This window comes from Rhinoderma darwinii, unplaced genomic scaffold (genome assembly GCF_050947455.1).
Source record: "Rhinoderma darwinii isolate aRhiDar2 unplaced genomic scaffold, aRhiDar2.hap1 Scaffold_2097, whole genome shotgun sequence".
Lineage (NCBI taxonomy): Eukaryota > Metazoa > Chordata > Amphibia > Anura > Rhinodermatidae > Rhinoderma > Rhinoderma darwinii.
Genome location: NW_027462438.1, coordinates 9087 through 35300, shown reverse-complemented (window position 1 = coordinate 35300; position 26214 = coordinate 9087). Strand labels below are relative to the sequence as shown.

General features: G+C 44.9%; 1 protein-coding gene across 1 annotated transcript in view; it reads right to left on the bottom strand.

Annotated features, from left to right (window-relative positions):
- The window catches only part of LOC142701490 (synaptic vesicular amine transporter-like), a gene marked incomplete at its 3' end in the record, with an annotated part of 41397 nt that extends 18334 nt beyond the window's left edge, over positions 1 to 23063 (bottom strand). Inside the window, exon 1 of the mRNA XM_075848146.1 lies at positions 22735 to 23063. Coding sequence (XP_075704261.1) covers positions 22735 to 23039 — 305 coding nt within the window. The remainder of the gene's footprint in view (positions 1 to 22734) is intronic.
- Between the last annotated feature and the right edge of the window lie 3151 nt (positions 23064 to 26214).

Genomic DNA, 26214 nt, shown 5'->3' with positions numbered 1-26214 from the left:
AATACAAGCAGGATCCTTCTCGGAAGGAGGATTGGCCATGAAACTACGTGACAGAGCATCAGCCTTAATATTCTTGGACCCAGCCCTATAGGTAACCAAGAAATTAAATCTGGTAAAAAATAGTGCCCACCGAGCTTGTCTAGGATTAAGCCTCCGGGCCGATTCTAGGAAAACCAGATTCTTGTGATCCGTAAGGACCGTTACCTGGTGTCTGGCCCCCTCCAGGAAGTGCCGCCACTCTTCAAAAGCCCATTTAATGGCTAGAAGTTTGCGGTTGCCAATATCATAGTTACTCTCCGTGGGCGAAAACTTCCTAGAGAAGTAAGCACAGGGGCGGAGATGGGTGAGGGAGCTGGTACCCTGGGACAAGACGGCCCCCACTCCCACCTCGGATGCGTCAACCTCCACAATAAATGGCTCCTCTTGGTTGGGCTGAATCAGCACGGGGGCCGAGATAAAGCACTTCTTGAGGGTCGCAAAGGCCTGGACGGCCTCAGGGGGCCAATGGAGGACATCAGCACCCTTGCGAGTAAGGTCCGTAAGAGGCTTAGCGACGACCGAGAAGTTGGCAATAAATCTCCTGTAATAATTAGCGAACCCTAAAAAACACTGTAACGCCTTAAGGGAGGCAGGTTGGACCCATTCCGCCACAGCCTGAACCTTGGCAGGGTCCATGCGGAATTCATGAGGAGTGAGGATTTGCCCTAAAAATGGTATCTCCTGTACCCCAAAGACACATTTTTCAGTCTTAGCAAACAGATTATTCTCCCGAAGGACCTGGAGCACCTTCCTGACATGCTCCACGTGGGAGGACCAGTCCTTGGAAAACACCAGTATGTCATCAAGGTACACAACAAGAAAATTACCCAGGTAATCTCTCAGGATTTCATTAATAAAATTCTGGAAGACGGCAGGGGCATTACACAACCCAAAGGGCATGACCAGGTATTCGAAATGACCCTCGGGTGTGTTGAACGCAGTTTTCCACTCATCCCCCTCTTTGATGCGGATAAGGTTATATGCCCCCCGTAGATCGAACTTAGAAAACCATTGGGCTCCCTGAACCTGATTAAAAAGATCAGGAATCAAAGGAAGTGGGTACTGGTTCCTTACGGTGACCTTATTCAGGTTACGATAATCAATGCACGGCCTAAGACCACCATCCTTCTTCCCCACGAAGAAGAAGCCAGCACCTACAGGAGAAGTCGAGGGGCGAATGAAACCCTTGGCCAGGCATTCTTGGATATACACCCTCATAGCTTCACGTTCAGGACATGAAAGGTTAAATATCCTACCCTTAGGAAGCTTGGCACCAGGCACCAAATCGATGGCGCAATCGTAATCTCTATGGGGGGGCAACACCTCGGAGGCCTCCTTAGAAAACACATCGGCGAAGTCCTGAACAAACTCAGGAAGCGTGTTTACCTCCTCCCGGGGAGAAATAGAGTTAACCGAAAGACATGACATAAGACATTCACTACCCCATTTGGTGAGATCCCCAGTATTCCAATCAAACGTGGGATTATGCAACTGCAACCAGGGAAGACCTAATACCAGATCGGACGATAATCCCTGCATCACCAGTACAGAGCACTGCTCCAAATGCATGGAGCCAACAAGGAGTTCAAAAACAGGAGTATGCTGAGTAAAATAACCATTAGCAAGAGGAGTGGAGTCGATACCCACTACCGGGACAGGATAAGGTAAATCAATAAAAGGCATCTTTAGAGACATAGCAAATTCCACAGACATGATATTAGCAGATGAGCCAGAATCCACGAAAGCACTGCCCGTGGCAGACCGGCCAGCAAACGAGACCTGAAAGGGAAGCAAAATTTTATTGCGTTTCACATTAACGGGAAATACCTGTGCGCCCAAGTGACCTCCCCGATGATCACTTAGGCGCGGAAGTTTTCCGGCTTTTTATTCTTGCGCCTGGGACAGGTGTTCAGAAGATGCTTGTCGTCCCCACAATAGAAGCAGAGACCATTCATTCTGCGAAACTCCCTACGTTGTCGAGGGGACATGGAGGCCCCGAGTTGCATAGGTACCTCCGAGTCCTCCGTGGAGGGGCGAGGGGACGGGACCTCAGGGGGGAATCGCAGAAAAGTCAGAGGGGAGCACATTGAAACGTTCAAGCTGACGTTCCCTGAGACGTCGGTCAAGTCGTACTGCTAGGGCCATAACCTGGTCTAGGGAGTCAGAAGAGGGGTAGCTAACCAGCAGATCCTTCAGGGCGTCAGATAATCCTAACCTAAACTGGCACCTTAGGGCCGGGTCGTTCCACCGAGAAGCTACGCACCACTTTCTAAAATCAGAACAGTATTCCTCAACCGGTCTCCTACCCTGACGTAAGGTCACCAGCTGACTCTCGGCTAAAGCAGTCCTGTCAGTCTCGTCGTAAATGAGTCCGAGGGCAGAGAAAAAACGATCAACAGAGGAAAGTTCAGGGGCGTCAGGAGCCAAGGAGAAGGCCCACTCTTGGGGCCTTTCCTGGAGTCGGGATATGATGATACCCACCCGCTGGTTCTCGGAACCTGAGGAGTGGGGTTTTAGGCGGAAATACAGTCTGCAACTCTCCCGGAAGGAGAGAAAAGTCTTACGGTCCCCTGAGAACCGGTCAGGTAACTTGAGGTCGGGTTCTAGAGGTGAGGTGAGGGGTACTACTAAGGCAGTGTCACCCTGGTTGACCCTCTGGGCCAGGGCCTGGACCTGTAGGGAGAGGCCCTGCATCTGCTGGGTCAGGGTCTCAAGGGGGTCCATGATAGCGTCAGCGTAGGAGAGATGGTAGACTAGGTAAGGGCTTGTAATTATGTAATGGCAGGAAGAAGGGAAGGGAAAGTGAGCCCTAATCTACCCATTGCCCTGTCCCTGCCTACTTGCAACGACCCGCCCTAGGCGACGGGGTACAACTGGGCGGCGGTCCCTACGCTGTCTAAGTGCACGGGAGAACAAACAGGGAACACGCAAGGGAAGGGGCGGTAGCCCACGGAACGCCGCGAGGAAACGGAGCGGTGAACGAATAGTCAGGACCAGGATGAAGTGGAGTATACCAACGTGAGCACGGAGAAGGAAGCAAGCCAGGGGCAAGCGAAGCAGGTAAAGCGGAACTGCAGCAAAGCAGAAGCACGGCAGAAGCAGGCTGGAGCAAGCAGCAGTGGGGCCAGGAATCCAGAAGAATTACAAGCACTGAGGAAGAGAACACGGCAGGTAATAAAGGACAGGGGGCGGAGCTAACTCCGACTGACCAGGCCGCGATAGGTTCTCCCACTCCTGAGCCTGCCACCCTGGTTGGTGGGAGACGGTGTCAGTCTAACAGGTCTGGCCTCAGGTGTGGATTGATTAATTCCAGGAGTAAACCTAGACGTAGTACCTGGCAGATCCCTAACAGAAGTCATATAATGTATAATGAATTACAAAGATGATACAATTTCATATTAAAAATAATGTTACGGTGAATAAATGAGGGAAAAATTAAGACAGACTGAGAAGCGTAATAGTAATATCTAATCAAATGAAATAGGGATTAAAATGGACAATAGATGCAAGAGGAGTATATATATATGTAAGAGGACTGTATACTGTATATATGTAAGAGGACTGTATATATGTAAGAGGAGTGTGTGTATATATATATATATATATATATATATATGTAAGAGGACTGTATACTGTATATATGTAAGAGGACTGTATATATGTAAGAGGAGTGTGTGTGTATATATATATATATATATGTAAGAGGACTGTATATATATATATATATGTAAGAGGAGTATATATATATATGTGTAAGAGTACCATATAATAATAATAACAACCATATAATAATAATAACCATATAATAATAAATCCTCTGTCCACCGCTGCGCGATCCTTCGTGTGTGCGTACCATTATGCGTTCCATTGTTTTTTGGACTCCCCTGGCCACCGTATTATTTTGCGGTCGCTATGGCTACGGCCGCTACCATATTCAGTTATTGACTTTCCCTATATATACACAGTCCTCTTACATATATATATATATATATATGCCTTGTCGTGGCAGGTGGGCTAACACTTTTTGATCAAAATGTGCACTAAGAACCTCCCTATTTGTAGGTAGATTTAGCTTTAGTGCATATTTATTTATATTTAGTGGTTTAGGTGGCATTAGTGTTGCAGGGTGCTGTCGCCATTTTTTTATATCTGCTATATATATATATATATATATATATATATAGTCCTCTTACATATAGATACAGTCCTCTTACATATACATATATAGTCCTCTTACATATATATACAGTCCCCTTACATACATATATATATATATAGTCCTCGTACATATAGATACAGTCCTCTTACACACACATATATATAGTCCTCTTACATATATATATACACAGTCCTCTTACATATATACATACACAGTCCTCTTACATATATATATATACTCCTCTTACATATATATATACAGTCCTCTTACATATATATATATATAGTCCTCGTACATATAGATACAGTCCTCTTACACACATATATATATATATATATATATATATATATAGTCCTCTTACATATATATATACACAGTCCTCTTACATATATACATACACAGTCCTCTTACATATATATATATATATATATAGTCCTCTTACATATAGATACAGTCCTCTTACATATACATATATAGTCCTCTTACATATATATAGTCCTCTTACATATATATATACAGTCCTCTTACATATATACACAGTCCTCTTACATATATATACACAGTCCTCTTACATATATATACACAGTCCTCTTACACATATATATATATATATACTCCTCTTACATATATATATACACAGTCCTCTTACATATATATATATATATATACTCCTCGTACATATAGATACAGTCCTCTTACATATATATATATAGTCCTCTTACATATATATATATATATATATATATATATACAGTCCTCTTACATATATATATATATATATATACTCCTCGTACATATAGATACAGTCCTCTTACATATATATATATATAGTCCTCTTACATATATATATATAGTCCTCTTACATATATATACAGTCCTCTTACATATATATATATATATATATATATATAACACTCCTCTTACATATATATATACAGTCCTCTTACATATATATATATATATATATATACTCCTCGTACATATAGATACAGTCCTCTTACATACATATATATATATAGTCCTCTTACATATATATAGTCCTCTTACATATATATACAGTCCTCTTACATATATATACAGTCCTCTTACATATATATATATATATATATATATATACACTCCTCTTACATATATATATACAGTCCTCTTACATATATATATATAGTCATCTTACATATATATATACAGTCCTGTTACATATATATATATATATATATATACACACACAGTCCTCTTACATATATATATATATATATACTCCTCGTACATATAGATACAGTCCTCTTACATATATATATAGTCCTCTTACATATATATATATATATATATATATATATATATATATATACAGTCCTCTTACATATATATACACAGTCCTCTTACATATATATACAGTCCTCTTACATATAGATACAGTCCTCTTACATATATGTATATACAGTCCTCTTACATATATACAGTCCTCTTACATATATATAGTCCTCTTACATATATATATATATATATATATATACACAGTCCTCTTACATATATATATATATATACAGTCCTCTTACATATATATATATATATATATATATAGTCCTCTTACATATATATAGTCCTCTTACATATATATATATACACACAGTCCTCTTACATATATATATATATATATATATATATATATATATATATATATAGTTCAAATAGATGCAAAAAACACAGCACTCAATGCAGACTGGAAATCAGGCCATGTGCACGTTACCATAGTAAGGATGAATCAACTCCTTGGAATAAAATAGTAGGAATGAAGAGCGAGTAACGGCACCAGGACTTCAGTTTTGGGGAGATGTTGGTTTATTCACCACCAGGTGGAAAGAATGAGCGACGTTTCGGTTCACACCTGAACCTTTCTCAAGCTGTGAACCGAAACGTCGCTCATTCTTTCCACCTGGTGGTGAATAAACCAACATCTCCCCAACACTGAAGTCCTGGTGCCGTTACTCGCTCTTCATTCCTACTATATATATATATATATATAGTCCTCTTACATATATATATACAGTCCTCTTACATATATATATACTCCTCTTACATATATACAGTATACAGTCCTCTTACATATATACAGTATACAGTCCTCTACATATATACAGTATACAGTCCTCTTACATATATATATACAGTCCTCTTACATATATATATATATATATATATATATATATATATATATATATATATATACACAGTCCTCTTACATATATATATACTCCTCTTACATATATACAGTATACAGTCCTCTTACATATATACAGTATACAGTCCTCTTACATATATACAGTATACAGTCCTCTTACATATATATACACAGTCCTCTTACATATATATACTCCTCTTACATATATATACAGTCCTCTTACATATATATATATATATATACTCCTCTTACATATATATATATTGTTAGGGATCTGCCAGGTACTTCATCTAGCTATACTCCTGGGATTAATCAATCCACACCTGAGGCCAGACCTGTTCGACTGACACCATCTCCCACCAACCAGGGTGGCAGGCTCAGGAGTGGGAGAGCCTATCGCGGCCTGGTCTGTCGGAGTTAGCTCCGCCCCCTGCCCTTTATTACCTGCCCTGTGCTCTCCCTCAGTGCTTGTAATTCTTTTGGATTCCTGGCCCCACTGCTGCTTGCTCCAGCCTGCTTCTGCCGTGCTTCTGCCTTGCTGCAGTTCTGCTTGACCTGCTTTGCTTTGCCCCTGGCTTGCTTCTGTCTCCGTGCCCGCTCGGGTGTACTCACTTCGTCCTGGTCCTGACTGTTCGTTCGCCGCCCCGTTTCCTCGTGGCGTTCCGTGGCTACTGCCCTTTCCCTTGCGTGTTCCCTGTTTGTCTTCCTGTGCACTTAGCCAGCGTAGGGACCGCCGCCCAGTTGTACCTCGTCGCCTAGGGCGGGTCGTTGCAAGTAGGCAGGGACAGGGCGGTGGGTAGATTAGGGCTCACTTTCCCTTCACCTCCTTCCTGCCATTACATAATTACAAGCCCTTACCTAGTCTACCCTTTCTCCTACGCTGACGCTGTCATGGACCCCCTTGAGACCCTGACCCAGCAGATGCAGGGCCTCTCCCTACAGGTCCAGGCCCTGGCCCAAAGGGTCAATCAGGGTGACGCTGCTTTAGTAGTACCCCTCACCTCACCTCTAGAACCCGACCTCAAGTTACCTGACCGGTTTTCAGGGGACCGTAAGACGTTTCTCTCCTTCCGGGAGAGTTGCAGACTGTATTTCCGCCTAAAGCCCCACTCCTCAGGTTCCGAGAACCAGCGGGTGGGTATCATCATATCCCGACTCCAGGAAGGGCCCCAAGAGTGGGCCTTCTCCTTGGCTCCTGACGCCCCTGAACTTTCCTCTGTTGATCGTTTTTTCTCTGCCCTCGGACTCATTTACGACGAGACTGACAGGACTGCTTTAGCCGAGAGTCAGCTGGTGACCTTACGTCAGGGTAGGAGACCGGTTGAGGAATACTGTTCTGATTTAGGAAATGGTGCGTAGCTTCTCAGTGGAACGATCCGGCACTAAGGTGCCAGTTTAGGTTAGGATTATCTGACGCCCTGAAGGATCTGCTGGTTAGCTACCCCTCGCCTGACTCCCCTTGACCAGGTTATGGCCCTAGCAGTACGACTTGACCGACGTCTCAGGGAACGTCAGCTAGAACGCTTCAGTGTGCTCCCCTCTGACTTTTCTGCGATCCCCCCCGAGGTCCCGTCTCCTCGCCCCTCCACGGAGGACTCGGAGGTACCTATGCAACTCGGGGCCTCCATGTCCCCTCGACAACGTAGGGAGTTTCGCAGAATGAATGGTCTCTGCTTCTACTGTGGGGACGACAAGCATCTACTGAACACCTGTCCCAGGCGCAAGAATAAGAAGCCGGAAAACTTCCGCGCCTAAGTGATCATCGGGGAGGTCACTTGGGCGCACAGGTATTTCCCGTTAATGTGAAACGCAATAAAATTTTGCTTCCCTTTCAGGTCTCGTTTGCTGGCCGGTCTGCCACGGGCAGTGCTTTCGTGGATTCTGGCTCATCTGCTAATATCATGTCTGTGGAATTTGCTATGTCTCTAAAGATGCCTTTTATTGATTTACCTTATCCTATCCCTGTAGTAGGAATCGACTCAACCCCCCTTGCTAATGGTTATTTTACTCAGCATACTCCTGTTTTTGAACTCCTGGTTGGCTCCATGCATTTGGAGCAGTGCTCTGTACTGGTGATGCAGGGATTATCGTCTGATCTGGTTTTAGGCCTTCCCTGGTTGCAGTTGCATAATCCCACATTTGATTGGAATACTGGGGATCTCACTAAATGGGGTAATGAATGTCTTATGTCATGTCTTTCTGTTAACTCTATTTCCCCCCGGGAGGAGGTAAACACGCTTCCTGAGTTGTTCAGGACTTCGCCGATGTGTTTTCTAAGGAGGCCTCCGAGGTGTTGCCCCCCCATAGAGATTACGATTGCGCTATCGATTTGGTGCCTGGTGCCAAGCTTCCTAAGGGTAGGATTATTTAATCTTTCATGTCCTGAACGTGAAGCGATGAGGGTGTATATCCAAGAATGCCTGGCCAAGGGTTTCATTCGCCCCTCGACTTCTCCTGTAGGTGCTGGCTTCTTCTTCGTGGGGAAGAAGGATGGTGGTCTTAGGCCGTGCATTGATTATCGTAACCTGAATAAGGTCACCGTAAGGAACCAGTACCCACTTCCTTTGATTCCGGATCTTTTTAATCAGGTTCAGGGAGCCCAATGGTTTTCTAAGTTCGATCTACGGGGGGCATATAACCTTATCCGCATCAAAGAGGGGGATGAGTGGAAAACTGCGTTCAACACACCCGAGGGTCATTTCGAATACCTGGTCATGCCCTTTGGGTTGTGTAATGCCCCTGCTGTCTTCCAGAATTTTATTAATGAAATCCTGAGAGAGTACCTGGGTAATTTTCTTGTTGTGTACCTTGATGACATACTGGTGTTTTCCAAGGACTGGTCCTCCCACGTGGAGCATGTCAGGAAGGTGCTCCAGGTCCTTCGGGAGAATAATCTGTTTGCTAAGACTGAAAAATGTGTCTTTGGGGTACAGGAGATACCATTTTTAGGGCAAATCCTCACTCCTCATGAATTCCGCATGGACCCTGCCAAGGTTCAAGCTGTGGCGGAATGGGTCCAACCTGCCTCCCTTAAGGCGTTACAGTGTTTTTTAGGGTTCGCCAACTATTACAGGAGATTTATTGCCAACTTCTCGGTCGTCGCTAAGCCTCTTACGGACCTTACCCGCAAGGGTGCCGATGTCCTCCATTGGCCCCCTGAGGCCGTCCAGGCCTTTGAGACTCTCAAGAAGTGCTTTATCTCGGCCCCCGTGCTGATTCAGCCCAACCAAGAGGAGCCATTTATTGTGGAGGTTGACGCTTCCGAGGTGGGAGTGGGGGCCGTCTTGTCCCAGGGTACCAGCTCCCTCACCCATCTCCGTCCCTGTGCTTACTTCTCTAGGAAGTTTTCGCCCACGGAGAGTAACTATGATATTGGCAACCGCGAACTTCTAGCCATTAAATGGGCTTTTTGAGGAGTGGCGGCACTTCCTGGAGGGGGCCAGACACCAGGTAACGGTCCTTACGGATCACAAGAATCTGGTTTTCCTAGAATCGGCCCGGAGGCTTAATCCTAGACAAGCTCGGTGGGCACTATTCTTTACCAGATTTAATTTCTTGGTTACCTATAGGGCTGGGTCCAAGAATATTAAGGCTGACGCTCTGTCACGTAGTTTCATGGCCAATCCTCCTTCCGAGAAGGATCCTGCTTGTATTTTACCCCCTGGTATAATCGTCTCTGCCACGGATTCTGATTTAGCTTCTGATATCGCGGCTGATCAGGGTACAGCCCCCGGGAACGTCCCTGGGACAAACTGTTTGTTCCCCTGCAATACCGGCTGAGGGTACTCAGGGGAAAACCATGACTCCGCTCTATCTGGTCATCCTGGCATCTTGGGCACCAAACACCTCATTACCAGAAACTATTGGTGGCCTGGTTGCCTAAAGATGTTAGGGCTTACGTCGCCGCTTGTGAGGTTTGCGCCAGGTCCAAAACCCCTAGGTCCCGACCTGCGGGCCTACTACGTTCCTTGCCCATCCCCCAGAGACCTTGGACCCATATCTCCATGGATTTTATCACCGATTTGCCTCCATCTCAGGGCAAGTCGGTGGTGTGGGTGGTAGTCGACCGCTTCAGCAAGATGTGCCACTTTGTGCCCTTAAGAAGCTACCTAACGCCAAGACGTTAGCTTCTTTGTTTGTGAAACACATCCTGCGTCTCCATGGGGCCCCAGTCAATATCGTTTCTGACAGAGGGGTACAATTTGTTTCCCTATTTTGGAGAGCTTTTTGTAAAAAGTTGGAGATTGATCTGTCCTTCTCCTCCGCCTTCCATCCCGAAACTAATGGCCAAACGGAAGGACCAACAATCCCTGGAACAATATTTAAGGTGTTTCATCTCTGACTGTCAATTCGATTGGGTCTCATTCCTTCCCCTCGCTGAATTTTCCCTGAATAACCGGGTCAGTAACTCGTCAGGGGTCTCCCCGTTTTTCTGTAATTTCGGGTTTAACCCAAGGTTCTCCTCCGTCTCCCCTGGTTGTTCCAATAATCCTGAGGTAGAGGAGGTTCATCGGGAACTGTGCACTGTCTGGGCCCAGGTTCAGAAGAACCTAGAGGCGTCCCAGAGCGCACAAAAGATTCAGGCGGATAGTAGACGTTCTGCTAACCCCCGGTTTGTCGTCGGGGATTTGGTCTGGTTGTCGTCCAGGAACTTGCGCCTTAAGGTCCCGTCCAGGAAGTTTGCTCCCCGATTTATTGGACCTTATAAGATCATTGAAGTCCTCAACCCTGTATCCTTCCGTCTGGAGCTCCCCCCATCCTTTCGCATACATGACGTCTTCCATGCCTCCCTCCTTAAACGCTGCTCCCCGTCCTGGTCCCCCTCGAGGATACCTCCTGTTCCCGTTCTCACCCCTGAGGGGTGGAATTCGAGGTGGCCAAGATTATGGACAGTAGGATGGTCCAGGGCTCCCTCCAGTACCTGGTCCATTGGAGAGGATACGGGCCGGAGGAGAGGACTTGGGTACCTGCCCGTGATGTTCACGCTGGGGTATTGATCAGGAGGTTCCACCTCCTCTTCCCCACTAAACCGGGTCCCCTTAGTAAGGGTCCGGTGGCCCCTCATAAAAGGGGGAGTACTGTTAGGGATCTGCCAGGTACTTCATCTAGCTATACTCCTGGGATTAATCAATCCACACCTGAGGCCAGACCTGTTCGACTGACACCATCTCCCACCAACCAGGGTGGCAGGCTCAGGAGTGGGAGAGCCTATCGCGGCCTGGACTGTCGGAGTTAGCTCCGCCCCCTGCCCTTTATTACCTGCCCTGTGCTCTCCCTCAGTGCTTGTAATTCTTTTGGATTCCTGGCCCCACTGCTGCTTGCTCCAGCCTGCTTCTGCCGTGCTTCTGCCTTGCTGCAGTTCTGCTTGACCTGCTTTGCTTTGCCCCTGGCTTGCTTCTGTCTCCGTGCCCGCTCGGGTGTACTCACTTCGTCCTGGTCCTGACTGTTCGTTCGCCGCCCCGTTTCCTCGTGGCGTTCCGTGGCTACTGCCCCTTCCCTTGCGTGTTCCCTGTTTGTCTTCCTGTGCACTTAGCCAGCGTAGGGACCGCCGCCCAGTTGTACCTCGTCGCCTAGGGCGGGTCGTTGCAAGTAGGCAGGGACAGGGCGGTGGGTAGATTAGGGCTCACTTTCCCTTCACCTCCTTCCTGCCATTACATATATACAGTCCTCTTACATATATATATATATATATATATATATATAGTCCTCTTACATATATACAGTATACAGTCCTCTTACATATATATATACAGTCCTCTTACATATATATACTCCTCTTACATATATATATATACAGTCCTCTTACATATATATATATATACTCATCTTACATATATATATATATACAGTCCTCTTACATATATATATATACAGTCCTCTTACATATATATATATATACTCCTCTTACATATACATATACAGTCCTCTTACATATATATACTCCTCTTACATATATACAGTATACAGTCCTCTTACATATATATATACAGTCCTCTTACATATATATATATATATATATATATACATACAGTCCTCTTACATATATATATATATATATATATATATATATACAGTCCTCTTACATATATATATATACACACACATTCCTCTTACATATATATATACTCCTCTTACAGATATACAGTATACAGTCCTCTTACATATATATACAGTCCTCTTACATATATATATATACAGTCCTCTTAAATATATATATATATATATATATATATATACAGTGCTCTTACATATATATACTCCTCTTACATATATATATATATACAGTCCTCTTACATATATACAGTATACAGTCCTCTTACATATATATATATATATATATATATATATATACAGTCCTCTTACATATATATATATATATATATATATATATATACACACATTCCGCATTTCTCCTCATATATTGCGTTATCCATATATTATTCCGGACAATGTAAGCCCGTCTTTCTTGCATCACAATCTTAGTCATTTTTCATTTACTGTCCATTCAATTACTTCTCCTTTGGTTTCTTTCCCCCCCCCTCCTCCCCCCTCCTCCCCCCCCCTTTTTTTCGTTCCCCTGTATTCTTTTCTAGTGCCTCACGATTTTTCGCGTTTGCGGTCCACCAGGCGTTCCACCGCCGTTTGACCCCACCGCCGTTTGACCCCACCAGCCACCGTATTGTTTGTGGTCGTCTTGTATTCTTATAGTCTCCTTACGGCGCGGTGTATTCTTATAGTCTCCTTACGGCGTGGTGTATTCTTATAGTCTCCTTACGGCGTGGTGTATTCTTATTGTCTCCTTACGGCGTGGTGTATTCTTATAGTCTCCTTACGGCGTGGTGTATTCTTATTGTCTCCTTACGGCGCGGTGTATTCTTATTGTCTCCTTACGGCGCGGTGTATTCTTATAGTCTCCTTACGGCGCGGTGTATTCTTATTGTCTCCTTACGGCGTGGTGTATTCTTATTGTCTCCTTACGGCGTGGTGTATTCTTATTGTCTCCTTACGGCGTGGTGTATTCTTATTGTCTCCTTACGGTGTGGTGTATTCTTATTGTCTCCTTACGGCGTGGTGTATTCTTATTGTCTCCTTACGGCGTGGTGTATTCTTATTGTCTCCTTACGGCGCGGTGTATTCTTATTGTCTCCTTAAGGCGTGGTGTATTCTTATTGTCTCCTTACGGCGCGGTGTATTCTTATTGTCTCCTTACGGCGTGGTGTATTCTTATTGTCTCCTTACGGCGCGGTGTATTCTTATTCTCTCCTTACGGCGTGGTGTATTCTTATTCTCTCCTTACGGCGTGGTGTATTCTTATTCTCTCCTTACGGCGCAGTGTATTCTTATTCTCTCCTTACGGCGCGGTGTATTCTTATTGTCTCCTTACGGCGTGGTGTATTCTTATTGTCTCCTTACGGCGTGGTGTATTCTTATAGTCTCCTTACGGCGTGGTGTATTCTTATTGTCTCCTTACGGCGCGGTGTATTCTTATAGTCTCCTTACGGCGTGGTGTATTCTTATTGTCTCCTTACGGCGTGGTGTATTCTTATTGTCTCCTTACGGCGCGGTGTATTCTTATTGTCTCCTTACGGCGTGGTGTATTCTTATAGTCTCCTTACGGCGTGGTGTATTCTTATTGTCTCCTTACGGCGCGGTGTATTCTTATTGTCTCCTTACGGCGTGGTGTATTCTTATTGTCTCCTTACGGCGTGGTGTATTCTTATAGTCTCCTTACGGCGTGGTGTATTCTTATTGTCTCCTTACGGGGTGGTGTATTCTTATAGTCTCCTTACGGCGTGGTGTATTCTTATTGTCTCCTTACGGCGCGGTGTATTCTTATTGTCTCCTTACGGCGCGGTGTATTCTTATTGTCTCCTTACGGCGCGGTGTATTCTTATTGTCTCCTTACGGCGCGGTGTATTCTTATTGTCTCCTTACGGCGTGGTGTATTCTTATAGTCTCCTTACGGGGTGGTGTATTCTTATTGTCTCCTTACGGCGTGGTGTATACTTATTCTCTCCTTACGGCGTGGTGTATTCTTATTCTCTCCTTACGGCGCGGTGTATTCTTATAGTCTCCTTACGGCGTGGTGTATTCTTATAGTCTCCTTACGGGGTGGTGTATTCTTATTGTCTCCTTACGGCGCGGTGTATTCTTATTGTCTCCTTACGGCGTGGTGTATTCTTATTGTCTCCTTACGGCGCGGTGTATTCTTATTGTCTCCTTACGGCGTGGTGTATTCTTATTGTCTCCTTACGGGGTGGTGTATTCTTATTGTCTCCTTACGGGGTGGTGTATTCTTATTGTCTCCTTACGGCGTGGTGTATTCTTATTGTCTCCTTACGGCGTGGTGTATTCTTATTGTCTCTTTACGGCGTGGTGTATTCTTATAGTCTCCTTACGGCGTGGTGTATTCTTATTGTCTCCTTACGGCACGGTGTATTCTTATTGTCTCCTTACGGCGTGGTGTATTCTTATTGTCTCCTTACGGCGTGGTGTATTCTTATTCTCTCCTTACGGCGCGGTGTATTCTTATTGTCTCCTTACGGCGCGGTGTATTCTTATAGTCTCCTTACGGTGTGGTGTATTCTTATAGTCTCCTTACGGCGCGGTGTATTCTTATTGTCTCCTTACGGCGTGGTGTATTCTTTATGTCTCCTTACGGCGTGGTGTATTCTTTATGTCTCCTTACGGCGTGGTGTATTCTTATTGTCTCCTTATGGCGTGGTGTATTCTTATTGGCTCCTTACGGCGCGGTGTATTCTTATTGTCTCCTTACGGCGCGGTGTATTCTTATAGTCTCCTTACGGCGCGGTGTATTCTTATAGTCTCCTTACGGCGCGGTGTATTCTTATAGTCTCCTTACGGCGTGGTGTATTCTTATAGTCTCCTTACGGCGTGGTGTATTCTAATTGTCTCCTTACGGCGTGGTGTATTCTTATAGTCTCCTTAAGGGGTGGTGTATTCTTATAGTCTCCTTACGGCGTGGTGTATTCTTATTGTCTCCTTACGGCGTGGTGTATTCTTATAGTCTCCTTACGGCGTGGTGTATTCTTATAGTCTCCTTACGGGGTGGTGTATTCTTATTGTCTCCTTACGGCGTGGTGTATTCTTATTGTCTCCTTACGGCGTGGTGTATTCTTATAGTCTCCTTACGGCGTGGTGTATTCTTATTGTCTCCTTACGGCGCGGTGTATTCTTATAGTCTCCTTACGGGGTGGTGTATTCTTATTGTCTCCTTACGGCGCGGTGTATTCTTATTGTCTCCTTACGGCGTGGTGTATTCTTATTGTCTCCTTACGGCGTGGTGTATTCTTATTGTCTCCTTACGGCGCGGTGTATTCTTATTGTCTCCTTACGGCGTGGTGTATTCTTATAGTCTCCTTACGGCGTGGTGTATTCTTATTCTCTCCTTACGGCGTGGTGTATTCTTATAGTCTCCTTACGGTGTGGTGTATTCTTATAGTCTCCTTACGGCGTGGTGTATTCTTAGTCTCTCCTTACGGCGTGGTGTATTCTTATAGTCTCCTTAAGGTGTGGTGTATTCTTATTGTCTTCTTACGGCGTGGTGTATTCTTATTGTCTTCTTACGGCGTGGTGTATTCTTATTGTCTCCTTACGGCGTGGTGTATTCTTATTGTCTCCTTACGGCGCGGTGTATTCTTATTGTCTCCTTACGGGGAGGTGTATTCTTATTGTCTCCTTACGCCGCGGTGTATTCTTATTGTCTCCTTACGGCGTGGTGTATTCTTATAATCTCCTTACGGCGTGGTGTATTCTTATTGTCTCCTTACGGCGTGGTGTATTCTTATTGTCTCCTTACGGCGTGGTGTATTCTTATAGTCTCCTTACGGCGTGGTGTATTCTTATAGTCTCCTTACGGCGTGGTGTATTCTTATTGTCTCCTTACGCCGCGGTGTATTCTTATTGTCTCCTTACGGCGTGGTGTATTCTTATTGTCTCCTTACGGCGTGGTGTATTCTTATAGTCTCCTTACGGCGTGGTGTATTCTTATTGTCTCCTTACGGCGTGGTGTATTCTTATAGTCTCCTTACGGCGCGGTGTATTCTTATAGTCTCCTTACGGCGTGGTGTATTCTTATTGTCTCCTTACGGCGTGGTGTATTCTTATTGTCTCCTTACGGCGTGGTGTATTCTTATTGTCTCCTTACGGCGTGGTGTATTCTTATTCTCTCCTTACGGCGCGGTGAATTCTTATTCTCTCCTTACGGCGTGGTGTATTCTTATTCTCTCCTTACGGCGTGGTGTATTCTTATTCTCTTCTTACGGCGTGGTGTATTCTTATTCTCTCCTTACGGCGCGGTGTATTCTTATTCTCTCCTTACGGCGTGGTGTATTCTTATTGTCTCCTTACGGCGTGGTGTATTCTTATTGTCTCCTTACGGCGTGGTGTATTCTTATAGTCTCCTTACGGCGTGGTGTATTCTTATTGTCTCCTTACGGCGCGGTGTATTCTTATAGTCTCCTTACGGCGCGGTGTATTCTTATTGTCTCCTTACGGCGCGGTGTATTCTTATTGTCTCCTTACGGCGCGGTGTATTCTTATTGTCTCCTTACGGCGTGGTGTATTCTTATAGTCTCCTTACGGCGTGGTGTATTCTTATAGTCTCCTTACGGCGTGGTGTATTCTTATTGTCTCCTTACGGCGCGGTGTATTCTTATTGTCTCCTTACGGCGTGGTGTATTCTTATAGTCTCCTTACGGCGTGGTGTATTCTTATAGTCTCCTTACGGCGTGGTGTATTCTTATTGTCTCCTTACGGCGCGGTGTATTCTTATTGTCTCCTTACGGCGTGGTGTATTCTTATTGTCTCCTTACGGCGTGGTGTATTCTTATAGTCTCCTTACGGCGTGGTGTATTCTTATTGTCTCCTTACGGGGTGGTGTATTCTTATAGTCTCCTTACGGCGTGGTGTATTCTTATTGTCTCCTTACGGCGCGGTGTATTCTTATTGTCTCCTTACGGCGCGGTGTATTCTTATTGTCTCCTTACGGCGCGGTGTATTCTTATTGTCTCCTTACGGCGTGGTGTATTCTTATAGTCTCCTTACGGGGTGGTGTATTCTTATTGTCTCCTTACGGCGTGGTGTATACTTATTCTCTCCTTACGGCGTGGTGTATTCTTATTCTCTCCTTACGGCGCGGTGTATTCTTATAGTCTCCTTACGGCGCGGTGTATTCTTATTGTCTCCTTACGGGGTGGTGTATTCTTATAGTCTCCTTACGGGGTGGTGTATTCTTATTGTCTCCTTACGGCGTGGTGTATACTTATTCTCTCCTTACGGCGTGGTGTATTCTTATTCTCTCCTTACGGCGCGGTGTATTCTTATAGTCTCCTTACGGCGCGGTGTATTCTTATTGTCTCCTTACGGGGTGGTGTATTCTTATAGTCTCCTTACGGGGTGGTGTATTCTTATTGTCTCCTTACGGCGCGGTGTATTCTTATTGTCTCCTTACGGCGTGGTGTATTCTTATTGTCTCCTTACGGCGCGGTGTATTCTTATTGTCTCCTTACGGCGTGGTGTATTCTTATTGTCTCCTTACGGGGTGGTGTATTCTTATTGTCTCCTTACGGGGTGGTGTATTCTTATTGTCTCCTTACGGCGCGGTGTATTCTTATAGTCTCCTTACGGCGTGGTGTATTCTTATTGTCTCCTTACGGCGTGGTGTATTCTTATAGTCTCCTTACGGCGTGGTGTATTCTTATTGTCTCCTTACGGCGCGGTGTATTCTTATAGTCTCCTTACGGGGTGGTGTATTCTTATTGTCTCCTTACGGCGCGGTGTATTCTTATTGTCTCCTTACGGCGTGGTGTATTCTTATTGTCTCCTTACGGCGTGGTGTATTCTTATTGTCTCCTTACGGCGCGGTGTATTCTTATTGTCTCCTTACGGCGTGGTGTATTCTTATAGTCTCCTTACGGCGTGGTGTATTCTTATTCTCTCCTTACGGCGTGGTGTATTCTTATAGTCTCCTTACGGTGTGGTGTATTCTTATAGTCTCCTTACGGCGTGGTGTATTCTTAGTCTCTCCTTACGGCGTGGTGTATTCTTATAGTCTCCTTAAGGTGTGGTGTATTCTTATTGTCTTCTTACGGCGTGGTGTATTCTTATTGTCTTCTTACGGCGTGGTGTATTCTTATTGTCTCCTTACGGCGTGGTGTATTCTTATTGTCTCCTTACGGCGCGGTGTATTCTTATTGTCTCCTTACGGGGTGGTGTATTCTTATAATCTCCTTACGGCGTGGTGTATTCTTATTGTCTCCTTACGGCGTGGTGTATTCTTATTGTCTCCTTACGGCGTGGTGTATTCTTATAGTCTCCTTACGGCGTGGTGTATTCTTATTGTCTCCTTACGCCGCGGTGTATTCTTATTGTCTCCTTACGGCGTGGTGTATTCTTATTGTCTCCTTACGGCGCGGTGTATTCTTATTGTCTCCTTACGGCGTGGTGTATTCTTATAGTCTCCTTACGGCGTGGTGTATTCTTATAGTCTCCTTACGGCGTGGTGTATTCTTATTGTCTCCTTACGGCGTGGTGTATTCTTATTGTCTCCTTACGGCGCGGTGTATTCTTATTGTCTCCTTACGGCGTGGTGTATTCTTATTGTCTCCTTACGGCGTGGAGTATTCTTATTGTCTCCTTACGGCGCGGTGTATTCTTATTGTCTCCTTACGGCGTGGTGTATTCTTATAGTCTCCTTACGGCGTGGTGTATTCTTATAGTCTCCTTACGGCGTGGTGTATACTTATTCTCTCCTTACGGCGTGGTGTATTCTTATTCTCTCCTTACGGGGTGGTGTATTCTTATTCTCTCCTTACGGGGTGGTGTATTCTTATTGTCTCCTTACGGCGCGGTGTATTCTTATTGTCTCCTTACGGCGCGGTGTATTCTTATTGTCTCCTTACGGCGCGGTGTATTCTTATAGTCTCCTTACGGCGTGGTGTATACTTATTCTCTCCTTATGGCGCGGTGTATTCTTATTCTCTCCTTACGGGGTGGTGTATTCTTATTCTCTCCTTACGGCGCGGTGTATTCTTATTGTCTCCTTACGGCGCGGTGTATTCTTATTGTCTCCTTACGGCGCGGTGTATTCTTATTGTCTCCTTACGGCGTGGTGTATTCTTATTGTCTCCTTACGGCGCGGTGTATTCTTATTGTCTCCTTACGGCGTGGTGTATTCTTATTGTCTCCTTACGGCGTGGTGTATTCTTATTGTCTCCTTACGGGGTGGTGTATTCTTATAGTCTCCTTACGGCGTGGTGTATTCTTATTGTCTCCTTACGGCGCGGTGTATTCTTATAGTCTCCTTACGGCGTGGTGTATTCTTATTGTCTCCTTACGGGGTGGTGTATTCTTATAGTCTCCTTACGGCGTGGTGTATTCTTATTGTCTCCTTACGGCGCGGTGTATTCTTATAGTCTCCTTACGGCGCGGTGTATTCTTATAGTCTCCTTACGGCGCGGTGTATTCTTATTGTCTCCTTACGGCGCGGTGTATTCTTATTGTCTCCTTACGGCGCGGTGTATTCTTATTGTCTCCTTACGGCGCGGTGTATTCTTATTGTCTCCTTACGGCGTGGTGTATTCTTATTGTCTCCTTACGGGGTGGTGTATTCTTATAGTCTCCTTACGGCGTGGTGTATTCTTATTGTCTCCTTACGGCGCGGTGTATTCTTATAGTCTCCTTACGGCGTGGTGTATTCTTATTGTCTCCTTACGGGGTGGTGTATTCTTATAGTCTCCTTACGGCGTGGTGTATTCTTATTGTCTCCTTACGGCGCGGTGTATTCTTATAGTCTCCTTACGGCGCGGTGTATTCTTATAGTCTCCTTACGGCGCGGTGTATTCTTATTGTCTCCTTACGGCGCGGTGTATTCTTATTGTCTCCTTACGGCGCGGTGTATTCTTATTCTCTCCTTACGGCGTGGTGTATTCTTATTGTCTCCCTACGGCGTGGTGTATTCTTATTGTCTCCCTACGGCGTGGTGTATTCTTATAGTCTCCTTACGGCGCGGTGTATTCTTATAGTCTCCTTACGGCGCGGTGTATTCTTATTGTCTCCTTACGGCGCGGTGTATTCTTATTGTCTCCTTACGGGGCGGTGTATTCTTATTGTCTCCTTACGGTGTGGTGTATTCTTATAGTCTCCTTACGGCGTGGTGTATTCTTATTGTCTCCTTACGGCGTGGTGTATTCTTATTGTCTCCTTACGGCGTGGTGTATTCTTATTGTCTCCTTACGGGGTGGTGTATTCTTATTGTCTCCTTACGGCGTGGTGTATTCTTATAGTCTCCTTACGGCGTGGTGTATTCTTATAGTCTCCTTACGGCGCGGTGTATTCTTATAGTCTCCTTACGGCGCGGTGTATTCTTATTGTCTCCTTACGGCGTGGTGTATTCTTATTGTCTCCTTACGGGGTGGTGTATTCTTATAGTCTCCTTACGGCGTGGTGTATTCTTATTGTCTCCTTACGGCGTGGTGTATTCTTATTGTCTCCTTACGGCGTGGTGTATTCTTATTGTCTCCTTACGGCGTGGTGTATTCTTATAGTCTCCTTACGGCGTGGTGTATTCTTATAGTCTCCTTACGGCGTGGAGTATTCTTATAGTCTCCTTACGGCGTGGAGTATTCTTATAGTCTCCTTACGGCGTGGTGTATTCTTATTGTCTCCTTACGGCGCGGTGTATTCTTATTGTCTCCTTACGGCGCGGTGTATTCTTATAGTCTCCTTACGGCGCGGTGTATTCTTATAGTCTCCTTACGGCGCGGTGTATTCTTATAGTCTCCTTACGGCGCGGTGTATTCTTATAGTCTCCTTACGGCGTGGTGTATTCTTATTGTCTCCTTACGGCGTGGTGTATTCTTATTGTCTCCTTACGGGGTGGTGTATTCTTATTGTCTCCTTACGGCGTGGTGTATTCTTATTGTCTCCTTACGGGGTGGTGTATTCTTATAGTCTCCTTACGGCGCGGTGTATTCTTATTGTCTCCTTACGGCGCGGTGTATTCTTATTGTCTCCTTACGGCGCGGTGTATTCTTATTGTCTCCTTACGGCGCGGTGTATTCTTATTGTCTCCTTACGGCGTGGTGTATTCTTATAGTCTCCTTACGGCGTGGTGTATTCTTATAGTCTCCTTACGGGGTGGTGTATTCTTATAGTCTCCTTACGGCGTGGTGTATTCTTATTGTCTCCTTACGGCGCGGTGTATTCTTATTGTCTCCTTACGGCGCGGTGTATTCTTATTGTCTCCTTACGGCGCGGTGTATTCTTATTGTCTCCTTACGGCGCGGTGTATTCTTATTGTCTCCTTACGGCGCGGTGTATTCTTATTGTCTCCTTACGGCGCGGTGTATTCTTATTGTCTCCTTACGGCGCGGTGTATTCTTATTGTCTCCTTACGGCGCGGTGTATTCTTATTGTCTCCTTACGGCGCGGTGTATTCTTATTGTCTCCTTACGGCGCGGTGTATTCTTATTGTCTCCTTACGGCGCGGTGTATTCTTATTGTCTCCTTACGGCGCGGTGTATTCTTATTGTCTCCTTACGGCGCGGTGTATTCTTATTGTCTCCTTACGGCGCGGTGTATTCTTATTGTCTCCTTACGGCGCGGTGTATTCTTATTGTCTCCTTACGGCGCGGTGTATTCTTATTGTCTCCTTACGGCGCGGTGTATTCTTATTGTCTCCTTACGGCGCGGTGTATTCTTATTGTCTCCTTACGGCGCGGTGTATTCTTATTGTTAACACGTTTTTAGTCCACCGTTCCTATAATTATTTCCCGTGTCAATTCTTGTCTTTCACGTATGTTTTTAACTATTCATTTCTCATACAACTTTGCATCATTAGGATTATTTCAGCTATTTGAGTAATTTTAGTCATCTCTGTTATTATGACTATTTGCAATCTGTACGCTTTGAACTCTGACCTGCCCGTTTTTTTGGCGGTTTTTTGACCAGTAGGTTGGTCTGAATTTGGCCCAATTAAGACTACATTATTTCTGTATATATACGTGCTCATTTACTGTCTGTTTGACGTGCCTGATGAAGACACCGGTCCGGCGTTGAAACGCGTAGCATCTGTTCTAAGACTGTCCAATAAATTCATTATTCATCTTACTAAGCAGCGCCTTTATAATCCCGTTTTTTATTTTTATTCGCTATCATTTTTGCCATCTCCCTGGGAGTTTTGCGCTGGGATTGGCTGCAGCTTTCCTTCACATTGCAATTACATGCCAGTAATTTGCATCCTCATAGGTGAGCATTTATTATCATTTTTGCTCATTTATACTACAAATTGATCTGCACAATGTGGCGCCGTGTCCTTTTTACTCTGTTTTAGTACCTGTTAGTCAAGGGACCTATGAAGGGATTGGTCAGCAGTTGAACCGTTGCCTTTGATGCGAACAGTAAACCAACTTTGACATTTTCATTCAGCAGGGTGGAGTCGCTCTTGGGGCAGTCGTCGGGTGGAGATGTGCTGGACGGTCCAGGCGCCTGGGTTGGTACCGTGATGACCCCCTGCAGTCGTGACCTCTCTGTGACCAGAGTTGTGTTGTCGTAGTAAGAGAAGATGGTCTGGAAGCTGCTGGACGTGGGGGGTGGGCTCGCACTTTCCTGGACGTCACTGTTATTGGATTCATGTGTCATGGTGTAAAGGTAACTCGGGATGATGGGAACTAAGAAGGAAAAACAAGAATGTAAAAAACCAATGACGTCTGAGAAGGTGGAGATGTGGAATGTGACAGAACAGGTGAAGCTTCTGGGTCAGAACTTACCTGCCAGGAATATCTTTATACCCTTCCTCACCCCCACCCATGAAATACCCTATACAGGAAACTGTAACCCAGTGGCGGACTGAGAGACATTGCAAAGATAAAAATGAGGCCCCTTTCAGTAGCTGCCTGACACCACCGCCAAGAATCCTGACCAAGCTCCTACGCCCATGTTCTAACCAGCACAAGACCCTCTAAAGGACCAATGCACCGTAACTCCCCCCTCCCCACCCAAACAAGTCCTACACGAATATTACACGTCTTCTAGGAGTTCTCTGATCGTCACCAGCGCCTCCGTAACGCGTGCGTTTTCTCTCACATTTCTGTTCCATGATTCTATGATTACAGGACCGGACATGTATCTGCTGATGTGATAACCTGCCCCCTCGTTCTGTGTACTGTGTCCCCTCCGTACACCAAGATGCAGCCCCCTCCTCCTATTCTGTGATTGAATTATTATCATTTCTGAGTATTTCCTCTGGTTCTGGACACAACCTGCAGCGCTACAAGAAGACAATTCATTTCTGAGAACTCAGCAGCTGGAGCTCGGGGGCCGCGCCGCGCACAATGTTTGTTCAACGTAAAATGTACAAGTCGTCAACCCAGATACTAATTACCAACACAATGAGAAGAACTCCCATCTGGCAAGGGCTGCACATTACTGACAACACTAGAAAACCTCCAGTGATGACTGGAAGGATCAAACTCACTGCCAGAAGGAAGTATAGAGCCCAGCAGGGGGCAGTACACAAAGCACCTCATACAAGACAAAGTATAGCAGACGTGCTCTACAGGACAAAGTATAGAGAGTGTAAAGATATAGAGAGCGTGCTCTACAGGACAACGTATGGGGAGTGTAAAGATATAGAGAGCGTGCTCTACAGGACAAAGTATAGAGAGTGTAAAGATATAGAGAGCGTGCTCTACAGGACAACGTATGGGGAGTGTAAAGATATAGAGAGCGTGCTCTACAGGACAAAGTATAGAGAGTGTAAAGATATAGAGAGCGTGCTCTACAGGACAATGTATAGAGAGTGTAAAGGAATAGAGAGTGTGCCCTACAGGACACAGCATAGAGAGTGTAAAGGTGTAGAGAGCGTGCACTACAGGACAAAGTATAGAGAGTGTAAAGGTATAGAGAGCGTGCTCTACAGGACAACGTATAGAGAGTGTAAAGGTATAGAGAGCGTGCTCTACAGGACAACGTATAGAGAGTGTAAAGGTATAGAGAGCGTGCTCTACAGGACAACGTATAGAGAGTGTAAAGGTATAGAGAGCGTGCTCTACAGGACCAAGTATAGAGAGTGTAAAGGTATAGAGAGCGTGCCCTACAGGAAAAAGTATAGAGAGTGTAAAGTTATAGAGAGCGTGCTCTACAGGACAAAGTATAAAGAGCGTAAAGGTATAGAGAGCGTGCCCTACAGGACAAAGTATGGAGAGTGTAAAGGAATAGAGAGCATGCCCTACAGCACAAAATATAGAGAGTGTAAAGGTATAGAGAGCGTGCTCTACAGGACATAGTATAGAGAGTGTAAAGATAAAGAGAGCGTGCTCTACAGGACAAAGTATAGAGAGCATAAAGGTATAGAGAGTGTAAAGGTATAGAGAGTGTAAAGGTATAGAGTGCATGCCCTACAGGACAAATTATAGAGAGTGTAAAGGTATAAAGAGCGTGCTCTACAGGACAATGTATAGAGAGCGTAAAGGTATAGAGAGCGTGCTCTACAGGACAAAGTATATAGAGTTTAAAGGTATAGAGAGCGTGCCACACGACAAAGTAAAGAGAGTGTAAAGGTATAGAGAGCATGCTCTACAGGACAAAGCATAGAGAGTGTAAAGATATACAGAGCGTGCTCTACAGGACAAAGTATAGAGAGCGTAAAGGTATAGAGAGCGTGCCCCACAGGACAAAGTATAAAGAGTGTAAAGGTAAAGAGAGCATGCCTTACAGGACAAAGTATAGAGAGCGTAAAGGTATAGAGAGAATGCTCTACAGGAAAAAGTATACAGATTGTAAAGGTAAAGAGAGCATGCTCTACAGGACAAAGTATAGAGAGTGTAAAGGTATAGAGAGCGTGCATTACAGGACAAAATAAACAGAGCGTTAAGGTATAGGGAGCGTGCCCAACAGGACAAAGTATAGAGAGTGTAAAGGTAAGGAGAGCGTGCTCTACAGGACAAAGTATAGAGAGTGTAAAGGTATAGAGAGCGTGCTCTACAGGACAAAGTATAGAGAGTGTAAAGGTATAGAGAGCGTGCTCTACAGGACAAAGTATAGAGAGTGTAAAGGTATAGAGAGTGTGCCCTACTGGACACAGCATAGAGAGTGTAAGGGTATAGAGTGCATGCCCTACAGGACAAAGTATGGAGAGTGTAAAGGTATAGAGAGCATGCCTTACAGGACAAAGTATAGAGAGTGTAAAGATATAGAGAGCGTGCTCTACAGGACAAAATATAGAGAGTGTAAAGATATAGAGAGCGTGCTCTACAGGACAAAGTATAGAGAGTGTAAAGGTATAGAGAGCATGCTCTACAGGACAAAGTATAGAGAGTGTAAAGGTATAGAGAACGTGCATTAAAGGACAAAATAAACAGAGCGTAAAGGTATAGGGAGCGTGCCCAACAGGACAAAGTATAGAGAGTGTAAAGGTAAGGAGAGCGTGCTCTACAGTACAAAGTATAGAGAGTGTAAAGGTATAGAGAGCGTGCTCTACAGGACAAAGTATAGAGAGTGTAAAGGTATAGAGAGCGTGCTCTACAGGACAAAGTATAGAGAGTGTAAAGGTATAGAGAGCGTGCTCTACAGGACAAAGTATAGAGAGTGTAAAGGTATAGAGAGCGTGCTCTACAGGACAAAGTATAGAGAGTGTAAAGATATAGAGAGCGTGCATTACAGGACAAAGTATAGAGTATAAAGATATACTGAGCGTGCTCTACAGTCAAAGCATAGAGAGTGTAAAGGTATAGAGAGCGTGCTCTACAGGAAAAAGTATACAGATTGTAAAGGTAAAGAGAGCATGCTCTACAGGACAAAGTATAGAGAGTGTAAA